This window comes from Cnephaeus nilssonii (genome assembly GCF_951640355.1).
Source record: "Cnephaeus nilssonii genome assembly, chromosome: 16".
Classification (NCBI taxonomy): domain Eukaryota; kingdom Metazoa; phylum Chordata; class Mammalia; order Chiroptera; family Vespertilionidae; genus Cnephaeus; species Cnephaeus nilssonii.
Window position 1 is genome coordinate 12862035 of NC_137087.1, and position 18962 is coordinate 12880996.

The 18962-nt window shown below is 51.1% G+C and overlaps 1 protein-coding gene across 1 annotated transcript; it reads right to left on the bottom strand.

Moving 5' to 3' along the window:
• Positions 1–882: 882 nt before the first annotated feature.
• Positions 883–7526, bottom strand: LOC307112871 (pulmonary surfactant-associated protein D-like; the record flags this gene model as incomplete). Its single annotated transcript, XM_079793952.1, has 7 exons — positions 883–1262; positions 3814–3897; positions 4473–4589; positions 4968–5084; positions 5356–5472; positions 5712–5828; positions 7331–7526. 7 exons carry the CDS (start codon positions 7524–7526, stop codon positions 883–885), a joined length of 1128 nt encoding a protein of 375 aa, XP_079650078.1.
• Positions 7527–18962: the final 11436 nt, after the last annotated feature.

Genomic DNA, 18962 nt, shown 5'->3' on the forward strand with positions numbered 1-18962 from the left:
CTCCAGCTAGCATTGGACAGAGAAGTCCAGGGCTCCGGGAGAGGTCCTGAGCAGGCATGTAATATGGGTGCCAGGGATCTGAGCCCTGGACAGAACAAGTTCATCCCTGGAGTGAGGGTGAGGAGGGGAGAGAATGGAGAGCTAAGGCTTGCGCAGGTCTCCATTAAGTGGTCAAGAGGAGGAGGGGCTAGCAAAAGAGGAAGATAAGGAACTGCCCTAAGGGGACACCAAAGCAAGAGAAAGAAAAGTGACAGAGGAGAAAGTGACAGAGGAGGGAGTGACAGAGGAGGAAGAGTGACAGAGGAGGGAGTGACAGAGGAGGGAGTGACAATGGAGGAAGAGTGACAGAGGAGGGAGTGACAGAGGAGGGAGTGACAAAGGAGGGAGTGACAGAGGAGGGAGTGACAAAGGAGGAAGAGTGACAGAGGAGGGAGTGACAGAGGAGGGAGTGACAAAGGAGGGAGTGACAGAGGAGGGAGTGACAAAGGAGGAAGAGTGACAGAGGAGGGAGTGACAGAGGAGGGAGTGACAGAGGAGGGAGTGACAGAGGAGGGAGTGACAGAGGAGGGAGTGACAAGCTGGGTGGACAGTTTGAGGAGGCAGAGGGCTGAGGAGGAGCCTTTGGATTTTGGGACCTAATTTTATTCCTTGCAGCTGGGAAAGCAGGCTGGCCCCTTCTCCCTCTGACAGGGCAGCCAGTGTGTGAAGCCAGTTGTGTATTTTATTCTGAGAGAGGAGTTCCATGGGAGCCCTTGGCTGGCCTCATCCCACGGCTCTGTGCAGAAGCCCGGCCACAGAGCCTTCAGCGCTTCTTTGTCATGTGGGCAGCGTATGGGTCTGGGCCTGGCTCCCGGCCACAACGCCCCCACCCACCCTGAGGGCTCAGAACTCGCAGATCACAAGGCGCTTCTCTTCACAGGGTATGTCGTTCCACTTGCCATTGGTGAAGATCTCCACACAGTCCTCATTGTCACCCTTGTTGTTGGGCTCCCCGGGGTTCCAGTTGGAATAGCCCAGGGGCTCCCCTCCTGGGTAGGTGAACTTGCCCTCCGTCTGGGAGTCAGTCATGCTCAGGAATGCATCACCCTTGTTCTCTACCACCATCAGCTGTTGCAAGGCCTTGTTCTCAGTTTCAGAGCGTGGGGAGGGCAGCTGCCCCCCGGCCTGTGCGCACACTTGCTTTGCCTCCTGGAAATGTTTTACAAAGCCTGCTGCCTTGAAGACCTTCTGGCCAACACCTCGGCCGTTGGGGAAGAGCTCCACTAAAAGGAGAGGACAGTGAGGTTGGGGTTCTGGGGGCACCTGCCAAAGCTCCATGGCTCTGAGACCTTTGTGCTCCAACCAGAGCCCCGGGCCTCCCATAGAGGGCCTCAGAGCACCCGGGAGGACAAAGGTGAGACCCCAGCTCCGTGGTGCACTCTGGAAGGTGGACCTGCCTGTCTAGTTACAGGTGAGAACACTGGGCTCAGAGAGGGTAAGAGGCTCAGCTTCATTAACCATCACATGTGGAGTTGGAGAGTCACCCGTATCTGATCTCACACTGAAGCTGAGACGTGCTCTTTCTATCTCACCCCATGTTGCATGGCGGAATCGGTTTCCCAGTTCCTGGGCGGGACTGGAAAGCTTTGGCATGGTGCAGCGAAATGGCATCGTGCAGCCTCTGAGAGCTGCAAACATGAAGGTGCCCCCTCTGCTCTCACTGGGACCCTGCATAACAGCAGGGCAGGTGGCATTGGCTGGGAGGTCCGTGCCATGTGTGGACGTGGGAAAGAAGAGGGGAGGGTGGGCCCTCTGAGGGCAGCGATGTGCTAGTCTCTGCACTGTGTGCAGCCCAGTGCTGGCGCCTAGGTGTGCGTGTGGGTGAGGCTGGAGGGCTGGGAGAGAGAATGAAGACGGCTGAGAGGTGTGCATGGGCGTCAGGGGCAGGAGAGAGTCAGTGCTGGAGAGAGCGCTTTCTGGGACCCAGAGGGCCAGGTATTCAGCCCCCCTTGGCCATGACTGTCCAGGTGGCAGGGAAATCACTTCCTTTTTCGGGGTTTCTGTTCCTCATCTCTAAGATGGGAATGCAATTGATAAAAGCATCACCTGTGTGACATTCAACAGCTCTTTTCATTCCATCTCATTTTCCACCCTTTGTGTGTGTGTGTGTGTGTGTGTGTGTGTGTGCTTTAATATATTTTTATTTATTTCAGAGATGAAGGGAGAGGGAGAGAAGGATAGAAACCTCAATGATGACAGATAATCATTGATTGGCTGCCTCCTGCACGCCCCCTACTGGGGATCACGCCCACAGCCAGGGCACATGCCCTCACCAGGAATCCAATGATAATCTCCTGGTTCATAGGCCGACGCTCAAGCACTGTGCCACGCTGGCCCGGCTCATTTTCCATCCCTTTGACTTCTGGGTTCATGCATAGAAGCCTTCAGGGCTCCTGAGAGGGCTGTGCTCCAGCCCCAAAGGGCTGCTGAGGAGCCCAGGCTGCACCGTGACCCTTCCACAAGGGTTCAGGGGGCAGACTGTCCACAGGTTCAGGAGGGCACCCACAGCAGCCCTGGACAAGAGTTCATCTGCCATTCATTACATGTGCCCGGGAGGGTCTGTGTGTGCACACACGAATATGGCCACGTGCCCATCTGAAGGTACATGGGAACACTGAAGGCCCACCTGGGTGTGTATGAATATGAGTTTGTGCTCGAGGGTGTAGATGACATGAGGTGAGTGATGGCATGTGTGTCATACACACACGTGTGGCAGGTGCATATCATGAATGTACCTTTGTTTGCATCAGTGTGCATGTGAGGGAGTGAGCACACTTGCAGGTTTGTGGAGAGAGGGAGACATACCAAATGCTTGAAACCTCACCCTTGGTACGTGGGTACTCAGTGGCCTTAGGTACATAGGAGCCAACCCTATGTCGCACCCCGCATGCCCTCCTCCTTCAAAAACTCCTCTTTGGATCAATGAGATTTGCTGAATGATCTGAGCTGAAAGCTGACATGGGAAAAGCAGGGAGGAGGAGGGGCAAATTAGGGACTCAGGTGGAGATGCCCACAGGAACAGGGCACTGGCTGTGCTCCTGGGGGCCTCTGACTCCTCAGCACCCAGGTTAGGGAAGAGTCTCCACCATGAACACCCAGGGAGGAGCGGGAGAGCCCAGCACTGGGCAGAGCCCAGAGGCAGCCTGCCCCCTGGCGGACCCTGGGCCTGTCTCAGGTGAGACACTCAATGGCCACATGCCAAGGTCACACCCTCAAGCCTTGAACCCAAGCACAGCATCCCAGCCCCAACTCTCAGGACAGTGTCTGGAGGCGCTGCTGCTGTGCGCTGGGCAGCAACATCTTGAGGGGTTTGTACACGTAGCCCCATAGAGATAAGAATGCATCCTGGGTAGTGGGGTGTCCTGGGCCCAGCACAGGTCAGCAGGAGGGAAAGTCTGAACAGCTGGGCTTGGGGCATTGATCTGGCTCGGGTCCCAGGTGGCTGTGATGGTGGGGGCTGGAGCCTGGTAGCCTTGACCATGCTGGCACCAGCCCACTGAGCTGGTGTAGGGGCCACAGCCTGATACGTGTCCCTTGCATCTGCTTCCAGCTCCTGGAACACATGGCTGCCCTGCTCTGCCCCACCCTATACTTAGCCTCAGGTCCTGCCCCAGTCCCAGGTCCAGCTCATCATCCAAACCCACTACCATCCTAGAGGCCCCAATCCTAGAACCAGGCCTGCCTCAGGCCCGGCCAACTCCAAACTCAAACAGACCCCGCCTGGGGCCTGCCTTGGTGACTGGCTCAGGTCCAGGTCCAGGTCCAGGAACTCACCTTTCTTATACTGAAGGAAGTCTCCCTGAAGGCGTCCTACCTGCCCCTGCAAGGCCTCCACCTGCCGCCTCAGAGCAGCGATGTCTGCAGGAGAGAGAGGCCCAGTGAAGACCAGGCCCTCACAGCCAGGGATCGGCTCAGAGTCCGGGTCCCAAGGGAAGGGTGCTCAGTGACAGGCTTTCCTGGGGTAGGGGAAGGAGCTGGGTCCCAGCTGGCCCTGCTGCCCTCAGGTTCCCGGAGGCTCTGTTGTGAGCAAATTGTGCCCTGGGAAGATCCTAGCACCCCACTAATTCTGACCCAGATGACATTTCACAGCAAATTCTGAGAGTCTGGGAGCACATTCCCGGGGTGGTGGGAGAGGGTGGGATTGCATGTCCCTCAAGTGCTCCCCATCCCTGGGTTATTTGATTCTCAAAGCTCTCTGATGAGCTGGGAAGAGAGCTGAGCTGTCCCAGTGACCAGATGGGAAGCTGCTCAGTCTTCCCCTTCTCCGAGCACCGAGTCTAAGCCAGAGCCTCATCTTCCTGCCTTCAGCCCCACAGCCTTTCCTGCTTTCACAACGCCCCTCCCGGCCCCCACAAAGGACTCACCAGTGAGCAGAGGGCCCTCCTCCCTCTGCACCCTGGTGGGGCACCCAGAGATAGGGGAGGTGACCTTACCTGGAAGCCCACTCTCTCCCTTTGCTCCTCTCTCCCCAGGAGCACCTCTGTCCCCCTTCAGTCCTGGGGGGCCCCTGGCGCCTGGAGGTCCTGGTAGTCCCAGCGGTCCTGCAGGTCCTGAGATCAGACAAGAAGAAGAGGGTGAACTCGGCACACATTTTCCTGCATTTTCCCCCTCCCAGCATATGGACTGTGCTATTGTCCAGCAATACACCCTCCCATGTACAGTCTATCCCAAAGCCAGCCACGCACCCTCTCTGTACACTACTGTCCCATCACCCAGCACCCGGCCTTCCCAGGATGCAGACTGTCCCTGCTGCTCACACCGCACTCTCCCCAGTTACAGAGCTCAAGCCCAGCGAGGCACCACCTTGCACACACTCCCCAGGGCCCAGTGTTGCAGCTCTGAGCTGGCGGGGTGTTGGGGCAGGGACAGGCATCCACAGCTTCAGGTGGACACAGGAGAACCGAAGGCCTGCTTTCCTCATCACTCACCTGGTGGGCCTGCATTCCCAGGGGCTCCACGCTCACCAGGGGCACCTTGCTCTCCTTTGAGACCTGGGGGGCCTCTTGTCCCTGCAGAGCCCTGCACGCCTGGGGCACCCACTTCTCCTGAGGAAGGAACAGATTGGGACAAAGGCTGCTGAGAGTGTGTGCTGGCTGGATCATTTCCTTGGCTCCACATGGAGAAGGAGAACTGGGGGCTGCACACCCCACTGTCTGGGCTCCTCTACATGTGGGGTGTGGGGGGCAGGGGCCACAGCAAGGCTGCCAAAGTGATGGACTGGCTTCCCTGGCACACTGAGCATCCTTAGGTCGCATCAGGGATTGCCATTGTCACTCCTCCCTCTCCCTTCCGGGCCACCACACACCAACCTCCTACCTTTGGGCCCAGGCTCTCCTTTGGGGCCTGGTGCGCCTTGGGGTCCTATATCCCCCTGCATTCCCGAGGGACCCTCTCTTCCATCCGGCCCGGGTGGACCTGCAGGTCCCGGAGGTCCTGGGAAAAGGACCAGCCAATCAGTCCACTCAGTCTTGTCGAAAGGGGAGAGCATGAGAAGGTGAGAGCAGTCATAGAGGACAGAGAACAGCACCATCATACAGACGCCGCCCAGCAGAATTAACGCCTTCCCCACGTGAACCCTGTACCACCCGCAGGGCACCCTCCTTCCTGGGATGGGTATGTGCATCCTCCCGCATGGCCTAGTGGCAGGCATTGCAGTCCACGCCACTGCTCACCACTTGGCCCCGAGTCTCCCTTCGGTCCAGGTTCTCCAGCAGGGCCATTGTCTCCTTTGGGCCCAACTGGGCCAACAGGTCCAGGCATCCCCATTGGCCCTGTAGCTCCTGGTGGACCTGTAGCAGCAGAAGAAATGGGCATAAAACTGGCCCTGGGCCTAGGAGGAGCCAGCACTGCAGGGCCAGCCCCTGCGTTCCTTCAGGTCCACAGGTGTAGACATTCCACCTCCACACTCCTCAGTCCAGTGGTGACCCAGGAGACGGGTGTGCACAGCCCCATTTCACAGGCAAGGAAACAGGCCTGCCAGAGCTGGAGGGGGGTCCAGCCAAGGACTGTCTGATTTCCATGCAGTGCACCCTGCCTGCCCCGAGGCTGCAGGATTACAGCAGGGGATCTGCCAGCTTTTACCCTGCATCATGGGCTCCTAGCTTTCCCCTTCCTAGGACCAAACTTTATATCAGAAATGGTCCCTGACAGGAGTCTCCAGGGAAATGCAAATCAAACCCATGAGATATCATCTCACTCCTCCTAGAATGGCGACTATAAAAAAACATAAAAGAGCACAAGTGTTGGTGAGGATGTGGAGAAGAACCCCTATGCACTGTTGGTGGGAGTGTAAATTGGTGCAGCCACTATGGAGACCAATATGGAGTTTCCTGAAGACATTAAAAAGATAATTTTTTTAAAAAGTATGATCCAGGAATACCACTTCTGGGTTTTATCTAAAGGAAACGAAACACTAATTTGAAAAGATATCTGTACCCTCATGTTCATTGCAACATTTTTTTACAGTAGCCAAGATGTGGAAACAACCTAATAGTGTCCATAATGGATGGAGGGATAAAAATGTAACACACACACTGGAATATTATTCAGCCATAAAAAAAAAATCCTACCATTTGCCACACATGAATGGATCTTGAAGGAATTATGCTAAGTGCCATAAGTCATACAAATTGAGACAGATACAGTGTGAGCTCACTTATATCTTGATTCTAAGAAACAAAACAAAGAACCTGAACTCATAAATGCAGAGATCAGATTATTGGTGGTTGCATAAGATGGCAGCTGGGTGGTGGGCAAAACGGGTGAAGGTCAAAAGCTACAAACGTCCAGTTATGAAATCTGAGTTCCCTTTCCTCCTCTCCGTAGTGCATTTAGGTAAATCCTTTTGATCAGGCCTGAGTGTGGGGCCACAGGGCCTCATCTTTGCCCACTTCTCATGCAGTAGAATTTAGTTAGATATTAAGACACTGCACAGAAATCATTCCACCACAATGAACAATTGTAAGTGCTGCAGCTTGGTCTTAGAGGGCCCCGAATACCAGTCATTTACCCACCATTTGCAATTCTTGGGGTGAGAGGGATCAGAAGATCCTAGGGGAGGAATCCTGACCCCTAGGGCAGGGGCAAAAACACCTCAGGGTTCAGGGAAGCCTGTCATTTGCCAACTGGTAACGAGGTGTTTTAGGTGGACTGAATGTCCAGGGGACCTCTTCCCCAGCAGGTGGGCTTCCATTTCCAGGGCTTGCACGGCAGAATAGCCAGAGTTGCTGAGTTGGTCACAATTCCATGCCCACCCATGCCCACCAGGACAAGCCCATGGCTCCAGCCCTACCTGGATCCCCCTTCTCGCCCCGGGGGCCCTCTTTCCCATCTCGTCCATCACGACCAGGCAGGCCATTCTCCACAGGGCCACACATGACCAGGGTGCAGGCATCAACCAAATGTTTCTGGGAAGCCGTCGTCACTTCTGCTCCCCATGACCTTGGAGGCTGTGTGAGCAGGACCAGCGCGGAGAGGAGGAGAAGCATGGCCTTCAGGGGGGGACAGAAAGAGAAGGACATGCTCTTGGTTCCAGAACATGGGTTAGTGCTTAGCCCACCGCCCAGAAGTCAGAGAGGCACTTTCCTACCGCCTCTCCCTTCTGTGGGATCAGGAGCTGCAGGACTCCCAAAGCACCTTAGGACAAGGCGGCCCGACAGTCTGGCCTGGGCGGGCATGAGTTACCAGCTGAACTCTGACATGGGTAATCAGCAACATCTACCTCTTCTCAGAGCCCCGTTTTGTGCCTTCTAGTGACTTCCCTTTCACTGCCATTGGCACGGCTAGGATGTGCACTCCTCACTGAGGCCACCTGTCACAGCAGGAAGGATTCAGGAAGTGTTTTGGGCAGGAAAGTCCCCCTCTTTGAACCTCCTTCTCCCTGTCTGTATCAGTAAGGTGGCCGGGCAGACCCATTTCCTGTCACTTGCACCAGTGCATGGACTAGCACTGGCAGTTTCAGTGCTTGTCTGGAAAGGAGCCAGAATGCTCAGTGCCATGTGTCCTAACACAAGATGGGCACATGGCTACCTATTTACCGGTGGTCTGCCATTCCTGGACTAGACGCTGTCTCCATGAAGAAAGTTCCAGATGGAACCCAGAAAAAGTTCTCAGAATAGCTGGAGAGACCCGGGGACGCCTGGAGTGCTGGCCCTCCACCTGGAACGACTTGGGAGAGGGGCCTCGTGGAGGAGGGCATGTGAGGTGTGCTCCGTCAGGGAAAGGGGGGTTTTCGGTGTAGGAAACACAGATGTGGCGCTAGGGTGTCCAGTGGCATGTGAGAGGGACTCCGCAGCTAAGTGAGGTCAGGGTGGGTGCAGGACCTGGTCACTCCCAATGGGGGGCTTCTTTCCTCTTGAGAGAAACTGTACAGTTAGGAGCCAGGAAAGCGCGCACGGGAGTTGCAGAGGCTGGGAACAAGCCTGAGGGACGGAGCAAAGGAGGAGGGATCGCCAGGCAGCCTGAGGGGCAGGCAGTGGAGGGCCTTCCTGGCCACACAAGTGCTGTCTTCTCCACCTGCTGGTGGTTCTGGGCTGCGGAGGACCCTGTTTGCACCAGTTCTTTCTCATTCCGAGTTTACCACGTCTTGGGAATCATGGGTGTCTCTAAACACCAGGCAAGCTCACAGGCCAGCAGCATGGCCCTTGCTGGGTCAGAGGCTCGGCCATGAGCACCAAAGCATCCAGCCAGAGTCAGGGCATGGCCCCCCGGTGTGCAGCTGCCACAATTCAAGGGCCCTGTGCCCACATCTGGGGAAGAATGAAAAGCAACAGGCATTCTGCCCATGAGCTCAAGATGGCACCGAGGGCACCAGAGCTCATTGTAGCAGCAGGGCCTGGGCAGGAGCCACCTCACAGGGTTGGAGACCTAGGACTTGGATCAGGCCTCTTCGCTGGGCCTATAGAGGTATTGGGCAGAGCCACATCCCCTTAAACCACATAGTGTTCACTTTATGCCTCGATGTCAAACTAAAGTATTATTGAAAAATGACGCCTCTAAAAATTAATTGGAAATCAGTAAACTTGTTCAGTGGGTGTATTTTTAAGACAAAGATTTGAAGCTAAGAGGAAAGATGTTTATCCATGTCCAACGGGCAGTTGGTACCAAGATGGGCTTTGACCCCGGGCCTGGGAAGGCCTGGGCTGTTTCTCCTCCACCACCACTTTCTGAAGAAATCAGGGATGCAGAGAGCCAAGCGAGAAGTTGAAATTGCATTCCCACCTGAGGCTTCCTGACAATGGCTTCTGGGGACCAGGTGGGTGTCATATCCCACTCACCCACCCCCTCCCCCAGCTCAGAAGGCAAACCTCCCACTGAGCAAAAGAAGCAGAGTGAGGGGCAGAAGAACGGTCCTCTTCCCCCACTATGCTGCCCTCTCAGGCCCATACCCAAACCCACACCCACACTCACACCTCCCAGACCAGAAGAGCTACATAGACCCTGTCTTCCTCAACACCAGAAAATTAGACCACCCCAAATGGGCAGGGGGACATTCGCTGGGTACTCACCATTGCTTCCTCGAGGGCTCAGGGTCCCCAGGCAATGAGCGCTTCCTTGGCCCGCAATCAGGGGCTATTTATGCTGCCCTGCAACCTGAGCCACCAGATGTTGGTCTTCTAAGAACTCTTTTGGACAACTTTCTTCCTTATTGACTCACTCTCACCCTACCTGGGTTCTGCAAACTTGCCACTGAGTTCCCAACACTACACACCTGTCACCTTAGAGTTTACAGAGCACCCTCAGGGCATGACCTCATCTGCACCTCACTGGGCTCTGTGAGTTCAGCGGCATCATCAATGTCTGGGTTTTACAAATATCCTCAAATCTGAGGTCCTGAGAAGACCAAAGCCAAGGAGGCAGAGTGAGGGGCAGATGTGGAAGCAAGTTGCCCAATAACCTACAACTATTGCAAAAGCACACACATTTGCATATTTCAAGAGTCAGGGCTTTCTGTGCCAAATTCTCTTTGACGTTCACCTCAACATTACTACCCAAATAGTGGGAAAGAGCTGGGAGCTTCTTGGCATTTCTGGGCAGGGGTGGAGTAGCTAGAGGGGTTGCCGAGGATGCAGCATTCTGTGAGGACGGTGCCTGGGGAGTCACTCTTTTGCTTCCTGGTCTAGATCTGGGTGCCTCTCACTTGGTTTTTATGGGATGGATGTCCTTAAATCCTTGCCATCATCTCCCCACTTTCTTAGCTGGTGTTGCCTCTGTGTGTTGCTCTAGTGAGCAGTTTGGACCCTGAGCTGCTGATACACTATTGCAGGCCTCCTCCAGGAAACTCTGACTTCCAGTGGCCATGGGGCGGTTGCCTGCCCTCCTGCTGTTGCTGTCATCTCTGCTCCCTTCTAGGTCCCTGTGGCTTCATCTCTTGCATCAATGGACCTTTGCCTAGGTCAGTGATGGGCAACCTTTTGAGCTTGGTGTGTCAAACTTCGCCAAAATACTGAGCATAACTCAGGTAGTGTGTCACTTTGAGGAAAAAACATTATTTCGCGATATTTATAGTTTAAATAACATAAATGTTTCATCCTCGGCATGCGGCCGCCTCAGCGGCCGCGTGTCATCACAAATGGCTACGCGTGTCAGTGCTGACACGCGTGTCATAGGTTCGCCATCACTGGCCTAGGTCCACATACCAGCTGCCCAATGCCTGCAATGCTCTCCTTTGGACACTCCATTGGGGGTGCTGACTGTTCCTGGGTTTTGTTGCTGCTGTGGCATCTCCTTGTGTATTGTAGAGTCTATAATGCCAGTTTTCCTCGGCTCGTAGGAAAGGCTCTTGTTTCTCATACTGCAATGTTTTGAAGCAGGATCCCATAGTAGAGCCACTTCTGCCCCAAATGATAAAACTCTTTCATTATTAACATCCCCATGCTAGGATGTTCGTGTGCCTCCCAGAGATCTGGATCAGCATGGAGGCTGAACTGACCTGAACTGTTGCTCTCCACACCCCACAGAGCCTACCTGACAAGTCTTATCCTGGTAGCCAGACAAACTCCTATTTATGGTGACTTTTATTTCAGAAGCCTTATATGTCTTCTCTGTTTGCAACTTAGCTTCTGTTAACTGCTACCTCCTGGCCTAATAAGTACTCCTCTCAATGCCCTGGCATCCCCGTATAACACAGACTATAGTGTTTCCTTCGTCTAACTCCACATTACAACAGAGTCTAATTTTATTTATGACCCAACCCACACACTCCTCTTACAATGATAACCTTTGCCTTCCTCAGTGACATCAACACAGGTGAGAAGAGTCAGATCGCAAATGAGGACCACAATGGCTTTCATGCAGATGACCACTGAACCACCCTGTGTGAAAGATGAGGTCTAGGGTGATCACATGGTTTCTTAGGTTGCTGGCCACTGATACTATCCTGCAGCCTCAGCAATACCTGCAGCCCCTAATGGACGTCATTAGCTGCACTTTTGTCAGAGCTGAGCTGCAACCTTGATGTTTGGTTTACCAGGTGCTTGCCCACATCATTGCTGAAACTGAAGCTCAGCAGACCCATTACCTTTCTTATCAGTGCTAGACTGTAGGGCAAGCATGTCAAACTCACAGCCATTTAAATAAGTAAATGAGGCATGTTACAGGTTGGCCAGGAGTTTGACATGCTTGCTATAGGGCAGCAATTGTCAAACAGTGTCCTGCAAGACTTTTTAAAACATGCAATACCTGACTATTGAGTCAGGGGCACTGACCTCTTTTCCCTCAGATTGTCAAATAAACAAATTACAGCAGCTGGGATTCCAGGATAACTGCAGAGTAGCTGGAAGCTGTGTCACTTGCTTCTGGAGTCAGACCGGATTTACAGCTAAATTACAGAGCAATCAACTTGAAAAACAAATTAAACTATAGCTGAGCTGAAATAGTATAACCAAGGAGCCCAGGAAAAGCCAGGTAGAGACTGCTAAGAGGTGTGGAGATGCAGAAAGGGAGATCCCCCTCAGGCAGGGACAGTTGAGAAGCCAGGGGGACAGCACAGCTGCCAAACTCCCTCCCCCTAGGAATGTGGGGTCTCAACCCCACGCAGGGATCCCCAACCCAGAGCAAGAGAGACAGGAATGGAGCCCATGTCCAGCAGGTAGTGGGAATCAGTGGGGATCCTGTCCACCTGGGAGACTGACCGCACCATCCTAGGGAAGGAGCGCTCCCATTGCTGCAGCACCAGCCTGGAGTTCCCTCTGCACTCAGCCATACTTGGGTTTTAAGCCCGGCAGGACTTTGAGGGGCCCTGTTCTCTGGAAAGGCTTTAAGGAAAAACCCAGTCAGTGATTCAACTGTGTGGGCTGGTGGTGAGGAACGGTCTCTCCCACCTCACGCACACAGATGGCACCCCTTCCCCAACCTTTGAGCTCCTAGGCCAGCCCCATCCTGTTGGGTGCGGCGGCACAGGGAACTAGCTCAGGACTGGGACTTTTCGGCCCATACTGCTGGTTACGATGGTGCAGGAGAGCCGGAGTTTCAGCCTGTCCACCTGGGTTAGGAGCTGAACTTAGCTGAGAATTGCAGCCCCGCCCTGGTGAGACAGACATGGAGAAACCTGAGTGCTGTGCAAGGCTGAGTTTCACCCCTCCTCTTGGCCTGGTGGTACAAGGGCGCCAGAGAGCTGCCCAGAGCTGGGATTTTTGGATTGTGTCTCCCAAGGAGGCTTCTGTCTGGGAGCCAATCGAGCAAGGGCTGGTCTCTGAAGCTGCATTGCAGGGAAGCAAATCTGAGCTCCCCTAATGTCCCAGGAAGAAGTGCCTGCCCCACCTCCTACAGGTTGTGAGCATCATCACCAATGGGAGACCGTTTGGATGAGCCCTGCCAAGTCCCAAATATCCCCAATGGGTGCAATTCTGGGTGGGGTGGCGGGGGGAGTGAATGGTTCAGAGGGGGAGGATATTCAAAGTGTGAGACCCTCGGAGGCTATTGTCTGGGACCAGGAAGAAATGCTTAGCCCATCCCTGCAGGCTGGGCCAGAATCATCCTCAATGGGAGACTCCTTTGATCTGTACCCCTAAGCCAAGGGTGGCTGAACTTGCTCTTGAAGAGGAGACAGCTGGCTACACCCAACCCGAACCTATAGTATAGCAGGCCCTTCTAGGGGGAACTAGAGTTGGAGACTGGCAGAAACTGAGGGGTTTGGCTTTGAAACAGGTACTAATTTCCCCTCATTGATGCAAACTCAGGGGGGCGGAGGGGTCAGAAGAGCTGATTGTTGGAGACAGATCTGTCAGCAGCTCTAAGCTGGGAGAAGCTGAACCTTTTACACAAATTGGCCCCTCCCACACACATGCAGGTCTAGCTCACAGACACAAACAGTGACTGAGGGCAACCTGCACATGAAACCCACCCAGTGGACCCAGAACCAACACAATTGGGGAAGGCCTTCACGCCTCACTAGAGCTCATCACAACTAGCCACACAAGTTGCTCACCCAAAGAGGGAACCCGGCAGACACCAGATTCTGCTGGGAACAGCGTGCCTGAGAGGGCAGCACTGCATAGCATCTCATAGATGGTGATCAAGCTTTACCCCTATAGTCACCCAGCCTGAAGGCTTAACTCAGATGGGCCAATTTAACTCACACAAGGGACATGCCTAGAGCACCCAACTTGAGAGAACAAAAAAACCACCACTGGGCCCCACAGGACACCTACTTCACAAGGACACTCCACGAGAATGGGGCGTCACAGCAGTTCTATCTCATGTTAACATACAAAACCATTGAAACCTGTAAAGAATTTTTGTGAGTTTATTTGACCCAAACTGTCGACACAAGCCGGGAAGCAGAACTTCAAGGAATTGAAATAATGCTCCAGAGAATGGGGAGTTCATACCTTGTTTTTATAAATTACCATCAAAGGAAAGTAAGTAAGTGGGTTACATGAAATTCATTGGAGATCGATTAAGGAGGTGGGAGAAAGCAAAGGGGGGAAATTGCTGGGATAGGATTAAATGTGAAATGATGGACATGTGCTTCTTTTACTTATGGATACAGGATAGTTTAACATAGTTAACAGTTGATAACAACAACAATGAGGGAATGTCCTGGTGCCATTTGTTGTGCCCTGAGGGGTCCAGAAAAAAAGGGGAAGTTACAAGTTACCCAGACATTTCACAGATATGTTATCTTAGATGCAAAAAGACAAATGGGCTCAGTAAAGATCTAAGTTGAGCTTTGTCAGGGAAAATACTGGCCTAGGACATGACTAACCCACTATAACCTGTTTTTAGTTAAAGTTTAATTTCAGACCATCCTTTGTGGTTACTCTAGGTCTCTGATTTTGCAAAACAAACCGTGCAGGCCTTTCCTGAGCTTGTCAGGTTAGCATGTGGCCCCTTTTGTCCACACCTATACAAGGAAACAAACACAAAGAGATAGCCAAAATGGGGAGACAAGGAAACAGAATCCAAATGAAAGAAAAGGAGGAGTCTCCAGAAAAAAAAATAGCTGAATGAAATGGATGCAAGCTATTTATCAGATATAGAGTTCAAAGCAATGGTTTTAAAGATGCTCAGGAACTTAATAAGAACTACAGCAGCATGACAAAAGGCCATAGAACCCATGATGAGGGCAGGAGCAGTGGAGGTGGGGAAACAGTCAGAAATAAAGAATGATATCAAGAATGCACTGGAAGGAATAAAAAGTAGTTTAGATAAAGCAGAGGATCAAATTAGTGATTAGGAAGACAAGGTAGAAAGAACTACCCCATAAGAACAGCAAAAAGGAAGAAGAATTAAAAAGCGTGAGAATAGCTTAAGGGAACTCTGGGACAACATGAAAGGTAACAACATCCACATCATAGAGGTACCAGCAGAAGAAAGTAAGCAAGGGAAAAAATAGTAACAGAAAACTTCCTTAACCTTGTGAAGGAAAAAGTCACACAAATTCAGGAAGCCCATAGAGTCCCAATCAAGATGACCAAAAGAAACCCTGCCACTTCATAATTAAAATGGGAAAGGTAAAGACAAAGAGAGAATCTTAAAGGCAGCAAGAGAAGACAGCTGGTTACCTACAAGGGATTTCCCATAAGGCTGTCAGCTGATTCATCAACAAAAACACTTCAGCCCAGAAGTGAATGGCATCAAGTATTCAAAGTAATGAAAAGCAAGAATCTGAAACCAAGACTACTCTATCCAGCAAGGCTATCATTTAAAACTGAAGGTGAGCTCCAGCCAGTTTTTATCTGTGGTTAGAGTGTCAGCCTGCAGACTGAAGGGTCCCGGTTTCGATTATGGTCAGGGCATGTGTTGGAGGCAACCAGTCGATGTGTTTCTCTCACATCAATATTTGCTCTCTATCTTTCCCTCTCTCTTCCAGTCTCTCTAAAAAAGCAATGGGAAAAAATATCCTTGGGTAGGATAAAAAATAAATGAGTAAATAAATAAATAAAATTGAAGGTGAAATAAAGAGCTTCCCAGACAAAAGAAAGCAAAAGGAGTTTTTACCACCAAACCAGCATTGTGAGAAATGTTTGCTTTAAGAAGAAAAAGAAATATATAGAGAGAAACAGAGGTATAAAGTGGGGGGAAAGCCAGGGGTTTCAAGATGGTGGCAGGGTATGTGTGTTTTTCTTGCACCTCCTCCCAACACAAATTGGAAATAAAAATAAATTGGGGGGCATTACCCTGAATTACCAACTGAAGACTAACTGAAGAGGAGACTCTTAAGGAAGGGCAGAAACCACCTCAAGACTGGTAGGAAGGGCAGGGTCATGAGAGGGATGGCCCAGTTCCCACAGGTGCCAGGCCAATGGTGTGGAGTGATATATTGGCTACGGGGGGCTCCTCTGAGAAGAGTGAGGCCTGCACCCAGGTCAGGCTTCCCAGTCCAAAGCACCAGAGCTGGGAACAGCTGCCATGTAGCATCTAGTGGTGAAAAGAGATGAGGCTTATATTCACCAAGAAGAGATGGGGCCTGCTGGAGACAAAACTGAAGTATGGTAGCAATCATCTTAGGTAGAAACTGCTGTTTGGGTTCTGTACTTATTTGTTTGCTAAAACAATAGAAAGTTATTTTGATTTTCTGAACTTATGTATGCTATCCCAATACTCCATTGATGATGGTTTGAATATTCCATTGATTGTGATCTCATTGGTTTACTGAAGCACAGATAACTGAGCTTCAGATGACTCAGTGGTCCCGAAAACCAGAACAGCACAATTATCCTAAATTGCCTCAGTAGCTACAGATAATGCATTCTGGTTGACTCAGTGGTCCCGGAATTTGGACAGCACAATTATTCTAAATTGCCCCGGTGGTCCCAGATAATATGTTTCTGTTGATTCAGTGATCTATAGACCCAAAAACTATACTTTAGATAACTAACTTGCTCAATTTCGCTTCTGTAACTGCTTGTGCAAAGAGATTCCTTATTCCAGACCCAAAGATGTAATCGATACTTTTGTGATATTCTGCCAATATAAGCCAGATGTGGCAAGCTGTTCGGGGCTGCAAGGTTTGGAGTGCTGAATGGCTCCCTTGTATGTTGCCAGCTTTTAATAAATTAATCCATAATTTGACTTCTTGAGGCATCCTTTGTAAGATGGGGGTACAATGCAACAAAACCACTTCTTTTTGAAGGATCAGAGCACAGGATTTTCATTTGCAGTGACTCACCCTGGGCTCCAGCAGAGGGAGGGTGATTCGGACTGGAGTCACCTTGCTGCGACCTTCGAGGAGGGGGTCAGGATCTGAAGGAGGGGCCGACGCACAAATGAAAATACTATACAAGAAATATGAATTTAGAAGGCATTGGGGGCCAGGGGGAGCCTCTTTCTTGAAGAGACACACCGAGACTGGGTCCCTTTTGCTTTTTATTTACTCTCAATACACATTTTCCCTTTAGCAATGCATACAGGCAGATCAAAGGTAAAGTTTGGTAAACAACGTAAAAATTATCAGGTCAGGAAATTGCTTGGTTATCTCACCCCTTATCTCCATATCATAGCAGCCATTTTTCCTGAGAAATGAAAGCCCCTTCCCACAGGAGCAGCCTGGGGAAAGGCAATTACCACACCCTCTAACAGCTCACCCCACCTTCTAGTATCCTGCCCACCACACCCTGTATATTGACCTACCTGTGCTTAATTATCTCACCCACCCCCCATATCATAGCAGCCATTTTTCCTGAGAAATGAAAGCCCCTCCCCACAGCAGCAGCCTGGAAAAAGGAAATTACCACACCCTCTGGATACAGCTCTTCCCACCTTCTAGAATCCTTCTCACCCCACCCTGTATCTTGACCCTGGCTGAGGAGGCAGCAGCAGAGGCCATGCCTGGGAAGTCTCAGGGAGCATTAATGACTGGCTTTGGGGCAGGACCACTTACCCCACTTTCCCAGGACCCTGACTGTCACTTCCTCCTCAGGAGAGAGCTGATAGAAACTCCCAGCTTCTAGCAGACCCCACTGCCCTGCCTAAGAGGGCCTCTGCCCTGCCAAGGTCAGGGAAATATTCTAATACAGACTCAAATATGTCGCTCTGGGAGAGGGGCACACAACCACCATCTACCATGGAGTCTGAATGGCCCCTCCCTCTCACAGGAGATCCAGTGGTCCTATCATCCTGATTCTGCCAAAAGCCCTTTCAGAAACAGCCTTCTCAGTGACTAAGTTTGACCGCTGGCTGGCAGGCGGAGGTGGGTGGGGGCAGAGGTGGATCCCAAGGTGCCTTGGGATATTTGCTGGCCTTCTCCTGGGCTCTGTGGTGTTAAATAGCCACCCTAGGAATGCAATATAGTCCTTCCCATGTGCAGGCAAGCACAGTGGAGGCAGCCACAAACTGTGCATCATTTGAAGCTTTGAATGAGGAGGAAACTGGTCTTGCAAGGCGTGTCAGGCCATAAAAACTGTGAACAATGCAGTGCCCTGGGGTGGGGGAAGGGTTGTTATTGCTGGCCCCAGGACAGATCATTGGATATGGCCTGGAGACCCCCAAGGCACCTCCCTCTCACTGGAGATCCAGTGGTCCTATCATCCTGTAAGCCCACAAAAGGGGGCGGAACCATATCTGCAAGACAAAGACCCCAGAAGGTTATAAAAAGTGAAGTCCTCTGCGTATTTCTTCACTCTGATTTGGAAATTATTCCCGGAGTCCACTAGTGTTAATAAACGGGGTCCCTCCCTTTCTCTAGGAAGCGTGCTTGGTATTTCTTTGGTCTTCTGCAACATGAATAAGTTGTCAAGAGTCCAATGTGGACAGCTTCGGACATTGGCTAGCACCAAAGTACCTCCCAGGAGGCCAGGAACTGGCATCGAAAGCTATCAGTCTCAGACAACATAAGAGCAGGATCCAAAGGGAGATCCAAGCAGACACTAAACTCTGCCATGTCAAACTCCACTTTTTTTCTCATTATGTTTTTTTTTATTGTTTTGTTATTATTTTTTCTCTTTTTCTTTCATTTCTCTTATTTTTCTCTTTCAGTTGTTTACTCTATTTTTTCTTTTTCTTCTTTCACTTCTTTTTTTTCCTTTCATAATTCTTTTCCTTTTTTCTACCATTTTTTTGTATACTTTATTCTTATTTCTCTCTCCCTTATTTCCATCATATTATTTTTTCTTCACCTTATTTCTTCTTGTTGTTGTTTTTAATTTAATTTAATTTTATTCTTATTCTCTTTCCTGATTCTCTCTTCTTTGTGATTGATTTTGCTGTTGTTGTTTGGTTCTTTTGTATGTTTTTGCTTGGTTTCTTTTTTAAAATGTTTTTGTTTATTTGTTTCTTACTTTAAAAAAAAATCCTTTATTGTTTAAAGTATTACATACAGTGTTACATATGTCATATGTCTCCTTTTTCCCCCATTGATCTCTCTCCAGCTCCCCCCGCCTCCCAGTTGTTTGGTTTCTTGTTTTGTTTTGTTCTGTCAGAACCAGTAAACAGCCTGCACAATGTGTTCAGGGTTAAGCCTCACAGTCAGCAAACCTGAGGGA